The sequence below is a fragment of the Nesoenas mayeri genome (assembly GCF_963082525.1).
Source record: "Nesoenas mayeri genome assembly, chromosome: 14".
NCBI lineage: Eukaryota > Metazoa > Chordata > Aves > Columbiformes > Columbidae > Nesoenas > Nesoenas mayeri.
This window is the reverse complement of record NC_137556.1, coordinates 407085-428992: the sequence shown is the minus strand read 5'-3', so window position 1 is coordinate 428992 and position 21908 is coordinate 407085. Positions and strand designations below refer to the sequence as shown.

The window sequence follows — 21908 nt, the reverse complement described above, 5'->3', positions numbered from 1 at the left end:
AGCAGGCCAGCACAGCCTATCCACTGAACACCAAACCACAGCCCTTGTGACGCCTCCCTTGCAAACCCAGCTCCATTAGCTGCCCGCTTGCCTATAGCAGGGAGAAACTCCTCTTTTCAATACACTTCAGCCCTCTCAGCTGAATACATGCACAGCAAAGGTCTCTGCCTCTCCACACTGAAAAAGAGCTGCAGCTGGAGTGAATGCACCACATGTGATGGTCTACCCCTCCATTTAGATAATCGCTAGTTCACTATTTCAGATTTCTTTAAGCATCACATATTCACAGCAGAAAATCTTGGTAAATTTTATATTACTGCCGAGCAGCAAAGACATCACCTTGCAAAAGATGTCCATGCAGCTTTGGAGTCACTTCGCTAACGTCCCACATCAAATCTGCCTGGGGCAGATTTTCCATCCCCACATAACAGTAGTTACCTGTGCGATTATATCCCCGTTTTCAGCATGAACTTGAGCTATGGCACCCAGCTCTGCCAGGCAGCTGAATATCTCATAGAGCTGAAACAGAGACAAGAGAAAACTGCTATGGAGCAGGCCGAGCGCTGGAGCCGCCCGGCCCAGGGCCGAGGGCAGCGGCAGCGCCTGGGGCGGGCACCGAGCCAGCCGCGCGATGGCCACGGCGGATGCTCGCGGTGACCTCCACGCCCGACCTCCAGCGCCCCGCGGGCACCCGGCCAGCGCTGGGACGCCCTCCCCGCCACCCGGGCAGCGAGGAGCACGGCCGCCGCCCCCCTCACACGCACGCCGCGGTGGGAAGGGTCTCACCTCCGTGTTCGACATCTGGTACAAATCCTTGTAGGCCATGTACACCATGAAGGAGTTGACTCCTGGGGCAGAGGGAGAGGAGAGCGGTGAGCAGGAGCGGGGCGAGGGGCGTCCCTGCCGCAGGGCACAGCTCAGCCCAGACCGCGCGGACCCCCCAGCACTCACAGCGAGAGGACGGACAGCAGCCCGGCCATGCCGCCCTCCTCCCGCCGGGCCGCCCGCGCGAGGGAGCAGCGAACCTTTCTCCTGGACCAGGGTGCGCAGCTCCTGCCGCACGCGGTCGCTCCAGCGCGGGATGTCCACGTGCAGCGCGTAGTCGCAGCAAGCCTTCCCGTCCGCCCACTCGCGCCACCGCTCCACCGCCTCGGCCAGGCTGGCCTCGGGCTCCGGCACCACGTGGTCCACTGCGGGGACACGGCGGGTGGGCAGGGGTCCCCGTCCCGCCGCCCCCGCAGCCCTGGCGCTGCCAGCCATCCCCACCAGCCCCGCTCGGCTCCTCGGCAGCTTCAGGGCCTGTCTAAGGGCGCCCATCACCTCCACAACGTGCCGGGGCTCCTCCAAGCGCATTTATCGGCAGGGAAGCACACAGAGCCTTTGCTTAATGGCCTTTGGCACAGGACCAGGGGCTTTCACAGGCTGCTGCTGAGGGATCGGCTGAAAGCTGAAGGGCCTTGTCCTGCCTCACCCCCACTTCCACGCCATTAACACAGCCTCTGCCCACACTGCGATACTAATGCGCCTTTTATTGCCCACCACGTAATCCCCGTGCCCCGCCACGGGAGAACCAGCAGAGGCAGGGGTAGAAACCCTGTCCTTTACTGGCAGGGCCAGCAGCTGCTCCCGCAGCCCCAGACGCCTGCAGTGCACACAGCTGGGACCGGTGCGCAGCAGCCCCGGACCCCAGAGCAGCGCACAGCCGTGGCCTTCTCCAGGGACGGACCTCCGCATTCCCTTTCCTTTTTCGTTAGCACTGTTTATTCCTGAGCAGTGCAGGATGCCAGCACATTGCTCTGTTCCTTTGCTCAGAGTCATCTGAGCGTGATGCCACCCTATTTTTATTTAACAGGGAAAAAATTATGCCATTTTTTCCTTTTTGAGGGTCCCAGGGGCTCCGGTGACTGCAGAACACGGGATCTGCAGGGGAAATGGGACCTGTGCAAATCTCCAGTCCCACCACTTCAGTATTACTATGGATCCCAAATATTCATCCCGCTCCTCACTCCCCAGACCACACTGACAGAGATCACAAAAAAAGATGAGCACGCTGTCATGGATCTTTAAAACAAAGAAGAGTGATAAAAGCAAAAAGAAATAACTGAGCAACGTTTCCAGAGCGCTGCGTGCTGTCATGTACAGGACCAGCCTGCCGCACTCACTGATCATGGTGGTTCCACCAGCCAGGGCTGCCTTCGTCCCTTGGAAGAAATCATCCACAGCTGTCATCCCTTTGTATGGCATCTGCAGGCGAGTGTGGACATCAATTCCTCCAGGGATCACCATCTTCCCGTTGGCTTCTATGGTTTTGACCCCGCCAGGGACAATCAGATTGTCTCCAATCTGCCTGATGAGATCATACCAGGATGGTGAGCACACACGGAGGAAAAGCAGCCACCGCGCGGTCAACGAGCGGCTCACCGAGGGAGCAGCCAGGCCGGGGCCGCGGGCCTTCCCAGGCCCACGCTGGGCTTGCAGAGCCAGCGGAGAGAAACCACCTCACCCTGCAGCGCAAGGTGGGACTGTCCGTTTTGCTTAAACCTACGATTTGCACAGTCCAGGGGCAGCTGCCATCTGTCCGGCTGCTCCGGCGGTGTCTGCGCTGGCACCTGCTGTCTGGGGCAGGCGCGGGGCCGGGCCACTGGCCAGTATGCTCTGATGGCACGCAGACCTCTGCATGTGCGCTGAGAAGCTGCCCGGGACACTTCACGCCCCACACTCAGAAGCTGGGCTCCTGCAAGCCTGTCCAGCATAGCAGTCCTGTCTGTTCACCAGACTGCACGCTCGCAAACCCAGCACCAGCTCTGCTTCCAGTAAGCTGCACCCCTAATCTCTACTCTCCGCTGTCCCTCTGCCCACCGTAAGTAAGGCTCAAGTCTGAGGCTTACTTACAGAGAAAGATGATTGCCCAGCATAATGCCACAGCAGCCAGGCCAGCTCAGGGCTCAGCAGGGACGTGCAGCTCTGCTCAGGGGGCAAAGGGGAGCGGGCAGGAGCTCGCCCGGTGCAGGCGCGGTTGGCGGCAGCGCCGGCCCCGGCTCTGCCCAAGGAGCGCGACAGCGTCCTCCCCTGCCACGACCTCCCTCCGCTTCCTTTCCTTCGTGCCCCTGTGCTACCAGCGGCCCCACGCTGTGGTGAAGGCGGTTAAAATCCCAGCTATCGAAAAATACCTTCTGGAAACCTAAAAGGTGCAAGTATACATCTACTCGTAACCTAAAATATCGTTAGAGCGCTCTGGAGTCTGTGCTGTCCTAGCACACGGCGTTCTCCCGCGCAGACACCCGGCCCTCCTGCGCGCCGTGCCGCCCGAACCTCGGGACTCCTCGCTCGGCCCCCGCCCCCTCAATCCCTTTATCTGTCCATATGTAGCACTCAGCCTTCAAATCTCTTCTTTCAGAAATCCTATTTTCATCCAGCCTTCCCCAGTCTTCCCTGATAAATCAAGATAAAAGACAAGTTGGTTTTAGTGGAAAACTTCTAGTTTCCTTGGCACACTGAGGAAGCAAATGAGGAACAAATTCCATTTTTGCACTTTATTCAACCTTAGTCATTTTGTGAGTTTTTTCCTTAGAATAACAAAAGTTCTGTGGACAGAACTGCTTGCTCCAGTGTCCCCACAGCAATAAACAGCACCTCTTTCCACTGCTTGTACTGAGATGAATCCATCAGCAGAGGAATTCAATTGCTCACTTTATTCCTACCAGAATTCACTGGTGAGAGCATTTCCCTTCCAAGGCAATGGAGCTCTGCGGCGGACAGGCTGCAGGCGAGACGTGACGTGCCGAGGGACACCTGGAAAGCCTGCGCCACAGCGGGACCTGCAGCCGGCTCTGACCCCGGCCCGGGCGCGGGCGCTGGTCAATCCCGAGTGCTCTTGTCGACAAGCTAAAAACAGCCCCATCAGAACACAGCTCTGCTTCTTGCAGTGTTTCTCTGCTGCTGGATTTTTAAAATATACCACCCTGGAAAGGCTGGGTATTTTCCTCTTTCCATAGAGCGATCAATGCCTTTTCAAGTCCCTCTGCTATAAACCATCACAGTTCTTTCAATTCACGCAACTTGGGGCTGGTCCCAATGTGGTACATTCACCACATTTGAACTGCAGCCTTTAAACAATGGAATTGTTACTGCACCTTAGAAACACGGGTGAAAAGCTGGGGGACTCAAAGGCTGGCCTGCAGGATGCAGACGACCCGCAGCACAGCGCCGTCCTGTCAGTGCTGACAGCTGGGATCTCGTGCAGGCTCATCCGTGCTCACACTGTTAACACAGGAGTCCAAGGTAAACCTGTTTTCTGGGGCAACTAGATCCAGATTTGTTGTACCATGGACACCATGACACAAAGTCACCAGCTCCAGTGCAATTCAGTCACCAGAGGTACGACCTGAACTCGCCAGGCAATCGAGCGTGTGCAGAGAGCTGAGCCCCTCACCGGGGTGGCCATCGAGTTTTACTGGATGGCAAGTTGGGTGCAGACTACATCCACAAAAAGGCAGTAACGATCCAACCTGAAGCTGATTTAAGGGGAGAGGGTGATAATACACTTTAGAAGTCCCATACTTACTTTATGAGGCCATCCTCCATGTAAATGTCAGCATAGAATGACTGGTCATCGTTGACTATCCTTCCTCCTTTAATAAGGAGACGGTCGCTCTGCGAAGGGAAGGACACAGCAGCTGTCAGCAGCGGCCATAGGGGGTTCGCCGCGGGCGGTCCGGCGCCCGTCGCGGGTGCCGTCCCACGGCACCACAGCTCTCTCCAGCCAACACCGCAGTTCACATCTGTACCGACGCTTGAACAACGGGACGGGAGCAAGGATCGAAAAAATCATACTCGTAGGGCAGTTTCTGAATGAAACAGGTGCTGCCAGAAACATCACCAAGGCAGGACGAGTTCAGAGGAGAGGGACCAGGGACACAGCAAATGTGCTTCCATAAAACATACCGACAGAAGTCAAAAGCTTCCTGCACCAGGTCGTTACACACATAAACCTGCAGGCAGCACAAGCCACATACCAGTATCTACAGCAAGTTCATTGCTAAGGGCATGTCCTTCAATCTTACCCAAATATCATGCAAAATAAGTTGCATTACAGAAGAGAATTTATTTCTCATCTTGCAAAGACCATCAGCTGGACAGGCAGCCCTGAAGATGGTGCATCTGCTGGTGGAATCTGTTCCTCCCCTATGCTCGGCATGGTCCCTGCGGTGTTTCACAACATCACAGGTCTACACAAGACCCAGGAGGCACTGAACTGCATTCCTGCCTCATCATTTACCACCTCCTCTGTTCTCTTCTACTGACCGAAGGGGCCAGCAGCCTCCTCCAAGGCAGTGCAGCCTGATGGGAGGAGCACCTGGACCAGAACTGCTCTTATGCTTTTCCTGTATTCATGTTTCTGGACCTGGACAACCCAGCACACACTGATGGGAGAGAAGGGACACTGTCCTGTGGGGAACAGACCCCATCCTGGGGAGCTGGGCAGGCTGAGGTCCTGCTTTTCTGCCCCCACCTGCATGAGTCCGAACACCAGCTGCAGACAGCACAGGGCAAACAGCCTGATCTCACTCACGGCCACCATGTGTGTGGGTGACACAAGCTGATTGCGCCATTCTAGAGAATACACGGTCTTCCTGGCTGCTTAAACGCCTCCAACAACCCTCCAGCTCTCAAGCTTCCCCTGCTTGCTTTCCTCTCTGTTCCCGGTTTGGGGTGTGCGTAGCCCTCCCTCCACAGCCCAGCTGGAGCGGGGCTGAGCGGAGCCTTCGGCGGCGCTTGCACCAGCCTCACCCTTGAAGCTCTGGCACAATTAATTCCTCTAAGGGAACTGCATTTGTTCTTCATCTGCTGCCCCTGGGGTTTCTGGAAGTATCACCGCAGTGATGGTAATCCCTGGCAACAGAAGGATGCGAGAGAATCCCCCGTGTCCCTGCGGCTTGCAGCAGCCAGAGCCCGGAGAGCGGTGAGGTTTTTACAGCAATCTCACCACACACAGTCAAGACAAAGAAACTGGGTGGGGAAAGGCTCAGAATGCACAGCACTCTCAACCGGGCTGCAGCTGAGCGCCGGCGCAGGGGAAGAGCCGCGGTCCCTCCTCGCTTCCCGGGCAAGAGCCTTCCCACAGCTGCACCACGACCAGCAACCCGCGTCCCAGCAATGGGGACTCACTCTCCCCACCCAGCTCAGCTTCATGCCAATCGATCGGGAGCCTCGCCGCCCACCTGGAAAAGCGCACGGCGAGTTGTTCCCGTCCTCCCATCCCACCCACCGTCATCCCTGACAAGCAGACCCGGAGCCAGCTCCCCTCGCCCCTCACCTAAGCTGGCACATCGACAAGGGGCTTTGCCAGAACTTGGCTGTCAAAGGGGGTCCAGAGGGGAGGGCATATGGCTCTAACAAATGACAACCAGCACACAAATGTGACGGGCACAGGCGGCATCTGGGGTACTTGACAATTACTGAATAAACTGTTAATATGAACTCCGAAAATATGCCTGCCCACACACACAAATGGTCATTCTGTGCCAGATGTGAAGGGCTGCTCAGTGTAACTCTCAGTACACAGGACGGTGAGGTCCATCGTGGCTGGAACAGGAACAAGGCTGCCATTCAGGGGCCGGGGCGCTGCCTCGGGGCCGGCCTCGGGCCAGCTGCCTGTGCAGGGCACAGGCGGCACCAGCACCTACCCACCGACCACGGGGAAAGCATGTAATAAAGTAAAATACGTAAAATCCCAGTTACGCCACATCTACAGGCTCTGGAGTGCACCCAGATGCTAAGAGGCAGGGGAATAAGCAAGGAAGAGAATGAAGTAGATATGAGGAAACAAGTCTGACTTAATACACAGGCTTCCGAAGCACACACTGCCAGAGCAGCCTCAGATTACAATAAATGCACTGTTTGCCCTGCCAGGGCTCATTTGTGCATCTCCACACCCACCACGTCTCCCCGCCAGCCCGTGTCAGGCTGTGTCACCAGCCCCTGTGAGCGGATGGACAAGCGCCGCTGCAGCGGGAGGACGGCAGGGACCACCCTTCCTCCGGCCGCAGAACCGCTGCGGGCGCGGGAACACACCAGGCGCGAACCGGCCGTGCTGCCAGCTCGGCAGCGCCAGCGGGGCCGGCCCCGCGCCACGGGCCGCACGCTGCAGCGCGAGCAGGAGGTGCCGCGCAGACCGCGGCTCTGCCTGACGCTGGCACCGGCCGTGCCGGCCCGATCCCCAGCGCTGTGTCTCACCCAGGCTTTGTGCAGCAGCGACAGCCCATTTGCCGCCCATGTGGTACCTTTCATGAGCATCTGTTTCTGCAGCTGCAGGTGCTGCCCTACAAGATGAAGCCTGCAAGCATCCCTCCGGCACACCTCTGCCAAAACCGGGGACCACCGCCAGCCGCCAACGCCCCTGCGCGGCCGGGAAGCCTTTCTGCTGAACACTCCCTGTCTTTCCATCTCTTGGCATTTGAGATCAAGCTTTCAAAATCATCACCCATTCCCTCATGCTCACACTCTGCTCCTGATGCTCTTAAGCACCATCTGATCATTTGAGATCCCAAAATATCAGGGGATCTCTTAACATTTCTGTGTGATGCTGCAGAAGGGAGACAGCAGCTTCCAGAAGGCTGCGGAACCCAGACAGGAATAGTGCTCGCCTTGTTTACAAAGCACAAGGACATAATTAGGGTATCATGGCCACAGGTGTATAGCTTTACTGCTCTCCCCTTATCAAAGAAGAGATACTAATTGCAACGGTGTTTCATCAGCAGCTGGATGTCTCCTCCTCACTCATGTACCACCCAGGAGCATGGAAAACCCCGGGCTGGAATCACAGGGACAGACAGACAGACAGACAGACAGACAGCCGCCAGCCACGCTCAGCAGTTCCGTACAGTCTGTGGCGCGGTAAGAAATGCCGTACTGGTAGTGCCACTTTACCGAAATCTGTCTAGTCAGTAACTGGGGCTTTTCTCCCCACTCGTGCGTGACACGACATGCTGGCCATCCCCACGCAGACCCCGTTGTTTTCAGAGGTGCCAGAGACACCACAGATGGTGCTTGTGGGCTGTGACAGGGTAGCTGAATGGGAAAAGAACACCAAGAAACAATAGGGGAACCCCAGCCTACCTGGACAGGAAAGGTTTTTGTGACCACAGCACAAAGACTGGGCTGTTTTGGTTCAACCAACAGCTCAGTTACTTTGTGAAACCAGGGCAAGGCATTTCACCACTTTAGTCTTGCGCTGCTCTTTCTGCGGGGACAGAAAAACATACTGTGGACAGCAGGAGGGGAAGTATTTTGATTGTATCTCCAAACTAATAAAAAGCCTCTCAATGGACGCACACGGTTTGAGACTAGTGTTGTCCTGAGCTGGGCACAGCCCAAGGCACGCTGAGCAGCAGCACTGCCATACCAAGCTGATGAAGCCATCACTGAGAAAGGCAACAGGCCCAGTTAACCTCCCTTCCCCACATTTTCTCCACATTGCGACCATCAGATGTGCCCAGACTCTCCGGTCTTCCTTCAGTGCTGCAGTCCTGCCTGTCGCGCTCTTGTACGCAGCTTTTGACCAGGATTTGCCAGTGCGGGTTGGAAAGAATTCCCACAGCAATTTATCTCACACACACTCATGTACCCTCACTCATGCTCCTGGCTTCTCCACCAAAAGGACGGTCCTAGAAAAGACCAGAAATTGCTGTAAACAGATACAACAGGCAAGGTGTGCTTTTTCAGACATTATTGTCAGAAACTAACTACAAATTCTGACTGCAGCACTTTTGAGGACAAGTGGAACCAGGAGGGAGTGTTTGTGCATCTCCAGAATCACACTAGACAGTGCAAACAATAGCTGTCAGAAAGTAACGTAAAAATGCTCAGATTTCTACTACATCCTCCACAAAAGTCCAACGTGCCCATTGCCTGGTGACAGACGCGAGGAAGGGCACCGCCCCTCCACCTGTGGGCTCAGCCATCGCTGCAGTGCCGCGAGCTTTGAGACCCATAGGCGAGTTACCTGCCAGCACAAGATGGCTCCTACAATTCTCTGTATACTCCCCTACTCCAGACCTCCCTCGGCTGTGATGCCTTAGATGCTTTAAAGGTCCCTGAGATATCTTATATCCTAATGGCACCACGCAGTCCCCAAAACCTCTCTACGAACAAGCGCAGCTTAGCTGACAACCCGCCATCCCAAGTCACCGTGTGTCTGATATACAAGAACAGACTCCGGGGCAGAAATCTAGGAAGGAGGAAAAAACAATCAGAGCAATGCCCGGGGGGCACATTCTGCAGAAAGGGACAGAGGAGGTTTCATTGCTAAGATTTCTTTTTTGCCATTCCATTAACATGGAGAAGACCACCCAACACCTGACTTCACTGCATTGCTTCCCTTAGGCCTCGCAGCATAGGATCAGACACACGGGTCATTTGGTGGGAATTCCAGAGCCGTTTCCTCCACCTGCCCAGGAACAGGGCAGGTGCGTCCCAAGCGTCCTCACCAAGCTGCAGAAGCCACAGGACAGAGCTGCCTGCAACAGCAGCTTCTGCAGGCTGAGGAAAGCATTTAATAGGGAGGAATAAAGCAACCCGGGAGATTTTGTTACCACTGAGGCAAGAAAGTTCCTGCTGGATCCCAGCAGAGCAGGAACAAGTCCTGTGTATCAGGGAAGTGTCCTGTAAAGGCTCTTGTAGAAAACGAGAGGAATCCCACCTGCAGCAGTAACATTGTTGTCAGCATGGTGGTCTAAGGATACAGAAAAGGCAACATGTGTAAAGCAGCGATATTGCTTATTAAAGCAATGGAGTCTGAGCTGACAAAGGAATTTCTCTTTACAGCGGTTGATGATTTTTGTAATCTTTGTGCTTCTTTGAGACCGTTTTTTTCACATCTGTACATTAAAAAGAATAATGAAGCTCAAGTGCTTTGTTTTTCTTCCAGGGTCCAAAGCCATCCTCGGGGAAAACAAAGAGCTACACAAAGCCAGCAGAAAACCATCACCGAGATGAAAGACGTGATGGCTTTCCCAGAAGAAAGCCCCGGGCAGCCTCCTCCGGGCGGGCCCGGGGACAGCGGCCGCGCCCCGCAGAGGAAGGCGCGGGCCGGAGCACGGAGCGCCGGGAGAGGCGAGCAGAGCCCCCGGGGAGCGGCGCTCCCTGCCCCGCCGCCCGAGCCGTGCCAGCCCGGCTCTTTCTGCTCGCCGCGGGGCTGGGCCGGGCCCGGGGAGGTGTGGTCGCCGCGCTGCACCTGATGCGGGAGAATGGCTCGGGCTGGAGCGGGTCCCCGCCCGAGCGCCCCGGGACCGCGCCCGGCCGCAGCAGCTCCTGCCGCCCGCCCCGCCCGCGCTCCGGGAGAGCGGCGACCCCGCCGCACCCGCGCCCCTGGCCCAGCCGCACCCCGGCAGCGGCCGCCCGCGGCACGGGCAGGCGGGACGGCAGCGGGAGCCCGCTCCCCGCCCGCGACTCCCGCCCCGCCCGGGCCATGGGCTTGCCGGGCCGGTCTGCGCCCCTGCCGGCGGGTGGTCACCGCGCCCGCCGGCGAGTCGGCTCTGCGGGAGGCGGCCGAGCGGCTCCAGGCGCGGCCGCGGGCAATGCCCGGGCAGCGGGTGCCGCCGGGCAGCGGGTGCCGCCGGGCAGCGGCCGCCGCAGAGGCTCCGGCTGGGACTGAGCCCGCCGGGCTGCGGCTCTGCCCAGCCCGGGGTCACCGGCGGGGCCGGGACACCTGCTCGGGCGGCGGCTCTTTGTCTGCCCACAGCGCAGGGTACCGGCAGCGCGCTCCCCGGCCGCACCGCGGGGCGCTCGGCGCCGGCAGCGCCCCCAGCCCCGCCCCGCCCGCGGCACCCACCGTGATGCGCGGGATGTTCTTCTTGCCCTGGTAAGACATGGTCCCGCCGCCGCCTGCGCTGCCCTCCGCACAAAGGCGAACCCGCGCCCGCCGCCCGCCGTGCCAGCCGCTACCGGGGACGGCGGCCCGCCCCGCCCCGCCCACAGCGCCGCCCGCGCCCGCCAGGGGGCGCCCCGACACAACCACCGGCTCCGGGAGCCGCTCCCAGCGCACCGGGTATGGGTTACTGACTCTGGGTGCCACTCCCAGTGCATCGTGCAGGTCTTGCCACCCTCCGCACGCCAGGTAGCGGGCACCGCACCAAGTGCCACACACCCATCATCGCCCACCACGCAGCCCTGGGCACAGCCCAGCCTCCAGGCCCGTGCCTCCCCGGGTTTGGGGTGGCCAGAGGGGCCACACAGATGCCCATGGGGCTGGGGTGCACTGGTGTCCAGCCCACAGGGAGGGCACCTGGTGGAGCAGGCCACAAACCGGGCTCTCTGCAGGCTGAAACTTTTCCATGTAATAATTGTGAGTACAACTGAAAGAGCTTTCTAAAGGAGTGAGTTATTTGGTACTGCTGGAGTGCACTTGGATCCCCTTGAACTTTCTTTCACAAGCACAAGAATTGCAAACATTTGAAAAATAGTAAAATGCACTATGCATCTGGCTCCAGAAATCATGTATCCTATGTAAACACTATGAGTGTTGGCAGCACTAAGGACTGCTGTATTTCCTGAGCTGCAATCTTGGTAGGAAGGTTTAAACTGTGGAATTGCTTACAAGCATTCAGGACGTGCTGAGAGAGACGATGCTGGGGCTGGGGGCCCACTGGCAGCACCCCAGGACTGGGCGGGCCGGGGTTGTGCTGCGATGGGAAGAACTTGTCTGCCCTCTCCTGTCCGCATGATCCACGGTGCAGCCGGCAGGTCCGCTGCCCCGCGGAGCCGTGGCGAGGCGTGAATCTCGCTTTCTCTCCCGGCTGTGACTGCTCTTACATGCAGAGCCCTGCACGCCATCAGCGAGATCCTCCTACAGACCCTCCAGTGTCATCCACCAGCCAAATCTTCCAGCCACACCTGGCACAGGCAGTGCTGTAGATCCGATTTCTAGTTCCTGCTAGAAAAACAAGCCATCTGACCTGAATGATCAACACTCAATGCTCCCTTAAATTTGCTTTCTGAACCAGAGCCTCGCTATTGCCTGCAATGGCTGCAGGGGCGTGAGGAGCACCCGGCTCAGCAGTGCGAGCATGCAGGGGCAAAGCATCGTCAGAGCACGACCCTGGCGCTGCAGCCACCTTCAGCTGCCACAGAGCTCTGGGGAAAGGGTGATGGCAGCAGCGCTCTCTGGAGCACGAACTCTGCTGCCAGGTTCAGCAGAGGGTCACCATCAATAGCACTAATTGTTTGTTCTCCTTGCTGAATGGTTTAAGTACATAGGTGGGTATGGCAGCCCTCCCCTACCACAAGCTTTGATGTCTCCAGTGGCTCAGTAACCCAGCCCAAAGCTTTTGTTACTCAGCAAGTTTGTTACCCTGTGTGTTCTTCTGCTGCAGCTCTTACCAAGTTTTACTGGATACATATTTACCCAAAAACCTTTCACCAGCTTAAAGTAAGTCAGCAGCATCTCAATAACCTACTTATTACTGCCAGGACTACAAGGATATCTGCAAAACTGCATGGGTCGCTTGGCCCTGCTGGACCAAGGCTCCTGCCTCCCTCCCCACCGCTCCCGTGCTGCTGCCCGTGCGCTGGTGCCCTCCGGCAGAACCCGAAAGCCTTTTCCCTCCCAGGACCCACGGGCAGGGGGTGTCTGCAAATGCCGGGAGGGGGACGGGGAGCAGGGCTACGCCAGAGCCTCTGCAGCTGAGGGTGCAGGGAGGAGGCGAAGTACCAGACCACTGTTCCTGCCACGACACTGCGATGCTTCAATAACAGGTTCTGGGCTGGGGCTGGGATGTGACAAAAACCCTTGAATCCTGTCACCAAACCTCCTGAAACTACACTCATCCATTTTCCAGAAAGTTTAAGGGTCCCTGTGCTGGGTGGTACCACGTTAGTTTGTCTGGAGTAGCGGTTAATTAGTTAATAATTGAAAAATTACTATGCAGACAGAGGCTGCTGACTTGTGTATTTGCACAGTTTCAAGAGCTGAGCTTGCATCAGCCCCCTGGATGCTGGCCAGCCACGGTGGCTTCAGACCCTTCTTTTGAAGAGATGTGCTTTCCTCCTGGTTGCTATGTGACACTTGCACACATACACAGTAAAGCACGCTGCCCTGTGCCCAGAACATTCAAAATGGAAACAGTTCTTGTGTTGCTTTTTCCCAGGTGCAGCCAGCAAGGTGTTACTCACATGCTTCAAAACATCCTCAACAAGAGGATGGTCGATTTCACAGCTCTTTAAAAACAGCAGTACTCTTACAGCTCGTAACCACCTCAGAAACACGGACAGGGAGAACGCGTCTGTGGACAGCCGCACGGGCGACAGGCGCGTGGCGAGGAAACCCAGCGGCGTGGAAACGGAGCAGAAGGCATGTGCTGCCAAAACAAACCCAGTGCTGCCCACGGCCTGTCGATGCTCAGCAGCCGGGCTCGGTGCCTGTCCGTGCAGAGCAGGATGCTGCTGACCACAGAACCATCCCCTCTTCTCTCCTGGCAGCTGAGGCTTAGGCGCTGAGCTGCCGCGGGGCACAGCAAACCCAAGGGACAGACACTGAGCGGTGCCCCCGCTCCAGATGGAACCTCTGGCAGGATACGCTGTGTCAGGAGGCTGGTTGTGCCCTCCTAGCCCAGTGCACCAGGAACTGTCACCGCAGACTGCAGAGGCTTTCCTTGCGCCCGTCTGTGACACCCCTGGGGCAGGCAGTTGCTGACCCAGAGCTGTGGCTCTTCCTCCACACACTTTGTCCCCTTCCCATTGAGATCACGGGTCACCCTGACTTCTGTGGGGGTCTGGCTCCAAGTCACGAGTGCTCACAAACATTTGATGACCGTGCTGTTCAGTGCTGTTGGCTCCAGTTCTCCCAGCCTCTGATGCTCCACTTGAGGGCCAGCGCTGGAGGGAACTGGGAAGAGCCCATGGCTCTGTTCCTGAGAAACGCTCAAACTGCGCTGGCTTTCGCATCATTCCCACCGTCCACACCATGTCCCAGAGGCAACATGGAGCTCTGCAGCCTTTCCAACTCCCGCTCTGGAGCAGACATGAATGGGAAGGAATCTGAAGCTCAGCTGCTGGTGCTGGAGACACGTGAGGTCTGCTGGGAGGCAGCAGGAGAGCCTCCACGTTCTACGAGGCAGATGGGGGACGGTGACACAAGTTTTTCCACAGTGGAGCAACTCTCCTCAGTTTTCTCCTGGCCAGAAGATACACTGGGGCTTTGGCAGTGCAAACAAGGAGGGAAATCATCAGATGTACAGCCTGAAACAAACTAAACTTCTAGGTCAGCACTTAATGTTTTCAGGCAGGTGTTACGGTCACTCCACTACAGCTGGCTTCCCACACCATGCCCATCGCCTGTCCAAACTGACAAGAGGGCAGGTAATTGTTCAAGCCAGAATTTAACTGCAGTCTTGTTAAGGATTAGAAGTCTGAGCCATTTCAGGACCATTCCTTCCTTTCTCCTTTGGACTGAAGGCAATGCCTTCCACAAAATCCCCAGGAGCCAGCTCCAGAGCCTGAGACGATGCTTCACAGAATGTAACACGGGCTCTGGAAAAGCAGCAGCCCCTGGACGGGATTGCCCTCGACTGTCAGGAGCCCACAGTGACTCCAGCGTGTCCACAGCACGCACTGAAACAACAGCCCTGTCGAAACATCAGTCTGCACCCCGGGCCCTGGGGACACCTTGAGGTTTGCGGACCACCCTGCGCTGCCCACACAGGGCAACTGAGAACAGCCTAACAGCAGAGCCCTTTAGTCTGCGCTGTACGGGACTCCTGACCTCCACCAGCACCCAGGACGGGAGCGAGTTTCCTGGGTGTCGTGCTGCCTGCTGCGATGGGACAGCGGCACACAGCACAGCCCGCTGGGGATGCCTGCGCCCGCTGCAGCAGCCGCGTCCGTCCCTCCTCCCGCTGCACCTGGGCCACAGGACATCGCTCACCCAAAAGACTGGCCCTGGCGAGACACTGAGGCCAAGCCTGCGGGGGCAGGGCTTCCACTCCACGCTCAGCTCCCTCCGTGCGCTGGGGCTGGATTTCCACTGGAGTTACTCAGTTCCCTCAGAGTGCGGACAGGGCAGCCCGAGTCCATGAAATACAGGACACAGCTTGTCCCTTTGACACGCAGAGCAAGGACCAGAAAGGTCTGAGCTCTCTGCTCAGCACCACTTCTTTTTGCCCCTCAGTTGAATAGAAATACCCGTTACCAGATCCAAATCCATGTGTTGGAAAATGGAGCTCGGCTGTTCCCAGCAGAGCAATGGGAAAGATGCTGCTGGATCCGACCTGCAGCCAAGAGCCAGCTCAGCTGAACAAGCCAAGGTCCAGCTACATTTTCCAGCTTCTCAGCCCTGTCTCCAGGAAGGCTGCTGGCATGTTTGTGTTTTGTTTCTTCCTCCCATTTCCTCCAGCCATCCCTAGCAACTGCTCCCCGGCAGAGAAACCAGCTTTCTCCACCTTCCACCTCTTTGCAGAGGTGGTGATGGAAGGGGTCTATTTAGGGAAGGCTCTCACTCAAAGTGAAGTGACGCAGCAAACACGGCTCCAGCTGGTCTCGCTGTGGTCTTCCTTGGGATCAGAGCTGCCCGTCAGTGACCAGCTGTGCACCCACCCAGACCACCTCTGCAAAGTAGGCCACATATGAAATTACTTCTCTGGGTCTCATCACAAAACCTCCTTGCTTTGATGCTGTTTGCAATGGCATCTGTTTAACACTCTTTCTCTAGGTCCGTTTGCTTGCACTTTTCAGAGGTGAACCTCTTTTTGTCATTCCCAGCCCACATCTCTGAGTCCTCAAGACCACGTCGGGATCGTTCCTCCCCAGCCAGCATTTACAACATCACTGCCACCTGCACACGGGCTGTACCTCTCCTTCCAGGTCACTAGTGACACCGCACAAAAGTTGCTTCTACCACAGATGCACACAGCTTCCCACTAAACAATCCATACGCCCTTCCTTGAAGCCCCACGCGGTTTTCCTATGGAGCTGTATCCGCCCAGCCCATTTGCAGGCTCACGCTCCAGTGCTGGCAGCCCAGCTGACAGGCTGCGTGCAGGGTCAGGCCATTTCCAAGTCCCCTCCCTCCACACAGGAGAGCTCAGCTGCTTCTGGGCTGCCTTGACCCCGTGCCCGTGCCAGGAGCCAGCCCCAGGCACCACCGAGGGACCTGGCCTGCGCGGGACCCACTGCGAGAAAAGCCCTCTGCAAAAGCACGGCTGTGCGAGAGCCCCTGAGCACCCTGCCGGACCCTGCTCCCCCTGCTCCCACCCTGCTCCGACCCTGCTCCCCCTGCTCCCACCCTGCTCCCCCTGCTCCCACCCTGCTCCCCCTGCTCCCCCTGCTCCCACCCTGCTCCCCCTGCTCCCACCCTGCTCCGACCCTGCTCCCCCTGCTCCCACCCTGCTCCGACCCTGCTCCGACCCTGCTCCCCCTGCTCCCACCCTGCTCCCCCTGCCGGACCCTGCTCCCCCTGCTCCCCCTGCTGGACTCTGCTCCCCCTGCTCCCACCCTGCTCCCCCTGCTCCCACCCTGCTCCCCCTGCTCCCCCTGCTGGACCCTGCTCCCCCTCTGCTCCCCCTGCTCCCCCTGCTCCTCCTGCTCCCACCCTGCTCCCCCTGCTGGACCCTGCTCCCCCTGCTCCCACCCTGCTCCCCCTGCTCCCACCCTGCTCCCCCTGCTGGACCCTGCTCCCCCTGCTCCCCCTGCTGGACCCTGCTCCCCCTGCTCCCACCCTGCTCCCCCTGCTCCCACCCTGCTCCCCCTGCTGGACCCTGCTCCCACCCTGCTCCCCCTGCTGGACCCTGCTCCCCCTGCTCCCACCCTGCTCCCCCTGCTCCCCCTGCTCCCACCCTGCTCAGGACAAGGCCGTTGCCAAGCACGCGGTGCAGGAGCAGAGCTGTGTACTGGCTGAGTGACACAGAAAAGCTGCTGAGCTACAACCCGGGGGCTCCACCAAATCCTCCTGGAAGACCCGTGTCCCGGCAGTTCCGTCTGCCGGCGAGACCCACGAGTTAGGAAACAAAAGCCCCCACAAGCCTCGTCCGCCTTGCCAGCGGCACGGCCGGCAGGCAGCAGGAGCAAGCACTCCTCCCAGCCGCTGCTCCGGCAGAGCGGGGCTGTTGTGGCCCACTGGAGGCACCGACATGTTACACAGAAGAAAAGGAAAATATTACCTTGGACAGAGCCAACTATTTTGCTGCAGCCAAACCACAATTTTCATTTCAATTTAAACCTACTGAAGTTTGCATTTGACACTTTCAACTGTTCATAAAAATGCTCAGAGGAGTTTCCAGCACAACAAAGATTCTTCCAAGTGAGAAAGCAGTGATTCTTGCTTTGCAAATCTCCCTACTCAGAATTTGTCATTGTTTTCCTTTTTTTCCTAAAATGGGCATCTCAAAAGTCAGAGAAATTTGTGAGAACAACCAGAAACATCCACACAGCTCATGTAGTCTGGCTCCCATAAGAGGTTTGTCAGTTGAATGACATCTGGCAGGCAGCTCACGGTGACACCTCTGTGCTGCAGCTGATCACACACAGCTCCAGCATCCCCATCCCTGCCCGAGCACCAGCCCAGCTGCCCTACAGCCACCCTGGGGACAGGGTGTGCAGCCTCCTGCACAGGCTGCCATCCACGGCAAGCACCAAGCAACGGAGGGGACAGTGGCCCTCGTGCTCTCCCCCACCCTCACCCTCCTTCCTGGCCCCCTCGGACAAACGTCTGCACAGCCGACCAGCGAGGTGCTGCAGTGGGGCCACACAATTCCTCTGACTTCTCCTTGAAGCCCAAGAGCTGGAGTCCTACAGGAGATGATGGGAAGCCACGCTGTGACAGGGCTGTGACAGGGCCACCAGCCACAGGTACAGGAAGCAAACATGTTTGGGGCCAATGGAGGTTTTCCATTTCCATCCCCGTCTGCTCCTCCTGATGGTACTGATGATGCTTTCTCTGGGAAATCATAACTTGTGTTTCTAGCTGCTTCTGCCATTGAAGCAGCAAACACGCTGCTCTCAGCCCGAGGCTGCTGCTGGCTCCACACGAGGGGCCGGCACGGGGCTGCCCGGCACGGGGCTGCCCGGCACGGGGCTGCCCGCTGCCGCGCTCCCAGCACCGACGCTGCTTTGGTGAACCGCGCCGTCCCCGCTCGCAGGGATTTCCCGTCCCGCTCGTGCGCTCAGCAGCGCGGCTGTCACAGCCGGGCCGGCTGCCAGCAGACAGACGCCTCCAGGGACCAGCTCCAGCCCTGGCCGAGCCGGGGAGCACCGGGCCGGGTGCCAGCCGGCCACGCTCGCGGCACGCCTGCGGCTCAGGGCAGCGGCCTCGGGGCCGTGTCGCCGGCACGGACAGAGCAGGGTACAGCCCAGAGTGTCTTTCCAGGATTCATCCCAAACTGAATCCAAGTGCTGTCACATAACTGGACAGGACGAGGCACATGTGACACTGGCTACCCCCAGGAGAAAGCTGAGGGGTCTTCTGGAGGGGACGGACCCCTTGGCTGCTTTTGCTGCCCCGTAGTCCCCCTCACGCCCCTGGCTCCTGCGAAGGGCGGGAGCCTCTTTCTCCTCCCGCTCCGCAGGCGCTGGGCTGATGGAGCTGCCCCAGCCTGCGGTGAAGCTGCAATCCCATGTTTGTGGGACCACAGCCAGTTGCCTTGGAAATGACGACTTCACTGCAGAACCACGCAGCAGGACGGACAGGACGTCTCAGGGCGAGCATATGAGCTGTGTTACCGAACAGGAGGAGAAGAAGCAGGGTCTCCACACAGCTGAGCAGCGAGGAGGTGCCTGGAGGGGGCTCCTGCTTTACCCCCCTCCCAGGCACGGGGCTCAGAGCCGTCGCTTTGCCGTGTAAAGCTCCTTCCCCACCCCTCGAAGCGAGCGGTGCAGCTCTCCAGCGGTTAGTCGTACACTACAGCCCTCAGCGAACACCCTTACACAAGAATTCAGAGGGTGTTGTCTGCAACCTACGAAGAAGCGCTCTGACTTCATTGTCATAAAATAAGCATTGCAGTTCACTCTGCTTAGACAAAGGGCATGGCAGCTCTCGAGGAAAACTGCAGGAAACTTCACAAAGGTAGAGTCCACACAGGCTACTACTGACAGAAACCTGCACAGACTTAAATCGCTCTTGTTAAATAAGGTCTCTGTGAAGAGATCAGAGCAGAATCTGGCCCCTCAACATTGTTCCTCCAGATCTTAAGCGTTCTGCAACAACAAGCCTTGCTGTAGCAGATCCTCGTACCGGGGAAAGCGGGCTCTTGCTTCATCCCTTGCTGTAGCATAATAACGGCTTCACTGTGCCCGAATCCACGGCTCAGTTTTTGTCCTTCCAATAGACTTTGTGATAAAGTGGAGTGAGGCTGAAACATTCTACCTGGGCCTGTATTACACTGCAGGTTGACATCACGTGTTATCACCGGCAGCTACACATTGCAGTTGTCTTCCTGCAGAAATGCTGGTGTTTTAACTGTAGTTCATGAAAATAAGAAGTGTCTTGGTCTGTTGTGCTTGAAATAACCTGTTGACTGCAAAAAAAATAGGAGATGCAACTGCGTGCCTGCCCTGCGCACAGGCTAGTCTCTTACTCTCAGCTTTCCTAATAAACAAGTTGGTCCAGGGTAGATGACTGAAATTCTCTCTCTGTTAATCTGAGAAATTATTCAAAGAAGTTCGATTTGCCTTGACAAAAGAGCTTTTGTGTTGTCAGAATCCACAAAGAGTTCAAACTGCCGGGCCGTGCGGGCACACAGCGCGGCTCCGTCCGCACAACCGCGTTTCCGTCGGGACTGCTGGACCCTCCCGAGCTTGAACCGAGTCATACGATTCCTTCTGGCCACATACACACAAGAACACTTATACATTAAGCTTCTCGCCTTCTTAGGCAAGATGTGCAGATAAAAAGGGCTTTGGTTGCTGATGCGTATCGTGTGGAAGGCCTCAGGGGAAGCAATCCAGGAGGAGAAATCTTCAGGAAGAGAGAGGAGCTGTTGAAGGAAAACCTCAGCTACCAAACTCGAGAGACAGCAATCTACATAAGACCTTAAAAGGGAACAAGACTGTTCCGTATTTCTGCTACAGCTAATAAAGAAAAGCTCACAGCAAAGCCTGCAGACCAGCCTTGTGAGTTTCTTTTCCAACAACCAGCAGCATAAAATTACTAATGCAGAGGTCAGTTCCGCAGCTGCTACTCAAACTATACGGACAAGGTTGGTACTGATAGGAAAAACGTTAATTTTCTTCCTAACTCTCTTAAACAGGCCGTAAAGGAGCAAAGTCAAGAACAGCAGCTGAATAGCGTACCATAAGAAATCAAAGTGCACAAGCTGAAGAACTTCTAGTGCGATGAAGAAACCCCAAAGCAGCCCCTCCCCAGCTAGCAGTTCCTACCGAGGCAGCAGACACGAAGGACAGCCCGGTGCTTTCCCCAAAACAAAGCAGGCTGGTCATCGCACACAGGTGTTTCTGCTCCGTCAGGCCCTGGCTGGGGAGGTTAGTCCTCCAGATCACAAACGTCTGCAGTTCACCAAGGTTCACCAAAGCCGGGGGTTCTGCAGAACAACCGCACCACTTCTCCAGACTAAGCTGCAGGCTAACTATTCCCTTCAGTGATTTTTGCTTTATTAACTTGCCCTGCTCACCCTTGAAAAACTGTGCCCATAAGACAACTATTTAATGAAAAGTTCAGCCCCAAATGAGCTCATTGACCAAGAGGCCAGCTACGGCCTTACTTGCCTCGCATGTAAATGAACAACAGGCTCACTGAAATCTCACTGAGGAATTTACTCAACGCTATGAAGTTAATCATCTTCCTGCCAAGCTCACACTGATGGGACCAGAACCAAAAGGGCAAGCAGTCTCCACCTCTGGCAGAAGGATCTGTGCTGTGGAGCTGGATTAATCTGTTACTCTGAGTTTTGCATGAGTTGAGCAGCTTTGTGCCTGATGATACAGACAGCATTCCCACTTCCAGATCAACGTCACGTCCCTCACTTCGGATGAGGTATTTGATCTGTGTCAATGCGAGAGGAGGATCAGCCTGGTTTGGAGTCACAACTCCAAAATCCTTTTTTTTTCTGAGGAGGCGGAGGGGTGTGGAGAGAGGCCGGGATCCCTTCACACAGGCACAAAAAGAGCAACTGTAGTAACCAAGTCGGCCGCTCTAGCGCTCGGCTTTACCAGTCCCGGTAAGGCGGCGAGGGCGCTTCGGTTGTGCCGCCGCCACCGTCCCGCTCCGCGAGCAGGATCCCGCACACCAGGCCAGCAAAGCCTTCCCCCTTCCCCCTTCCCCCTTCCCCGCCGCGGACACCGCGGCTCCTCCGGGACCGGCCCGCGCCCGGGACCGGAGCGGCAGCCCCACCCCGCCCCGAGTCCCCGCGCCGCGGTCCCGGAGCAGCCCCGCGCCCCCGCCGCGCCGCCCCGGCCCCTACCTTGTCGTCCGCGGGGGGCAGGTCCTGGAGCCGCTCCTCGGCGGCGTCCGAGCCGGGGCCGGGGGCTGAGCCGGGCTCGGGGCCGGGCTCGGGGCGGGCGGGCGGCGGGGCGCGGCGCTGCCCGACGCGCAGGGCGCCGAAGTCGAGGGTCTTGCTCTCGAAGGCGCCCTCGACGCTGCAGAAGAGGCCGCCGCGTTTCTGCCGGGGCACCGCCGCCGTGCCCGGCCGCGCCAGGTACACCGGCAGCTCCTCGCCGCCGCGCCGCCCGGCCGCCGCCATGCCCGCCGCTCCGCTCCGCGCCGCCGGGACGGGCCGGGCTGGGGCCGCGGGCGGCTCCTCGGCGGGGCGGGGCGCGGGGCGGGCTCGGCGGGGCCGGCGGCCGGGCAGGGCGGGCCCGCTCACCGGCGTCGCCCGCGGGATCGGTGCGGAGCTGCGCTCCCGGGCGGCGCCTGCGTCCAGCTGCCGGCGGGGGGTCCGCTCCCGCTCCCGCCGCCGGTGTGGCGG

General features: G+C 58.0%; 1 protein-coding gene across 2 annotated transcripts in view; it reads right to left on the bottom strand.

Annotated features, from left to right (window-relative positions):
- Positions 1–21683, bottom strand: part of DPYSL3 (dihydropyrimidinase like 3) — a gene marked incomplete at both ends in the record, with an annotated part of 32355 nt that extends 10672 nt beyond the window's left edge. The window contains 6 exons of one of the 2 annotated variants that reach the window (XM_080353564.1): positions 439–519; positions 787–848; positions 1026–1190; positions 2163–2347; positions 4565–4653; positions 21405–21683. In XM_080353564.1, the coding sequence (XP_080209690.1) occupies positions 439–519; positions 787–848; positions 1026–1190; positions 2163–2347; positions 4565–4653; positions 21405–21683 (861 nt within the window). Of the gene's footprint in view, positions 1–438; positions 520–786; positions 849–1025; positions 1191–2162; positions 2348–4564; positions 4654–10831; positions 10871–21404 lie in introns of those variants that run through there. The other variant, XM_080353565.1, reaches the window with a different exon arrangement.
- Positions 21684–21908: the final 225 nt, after the last annotated feature.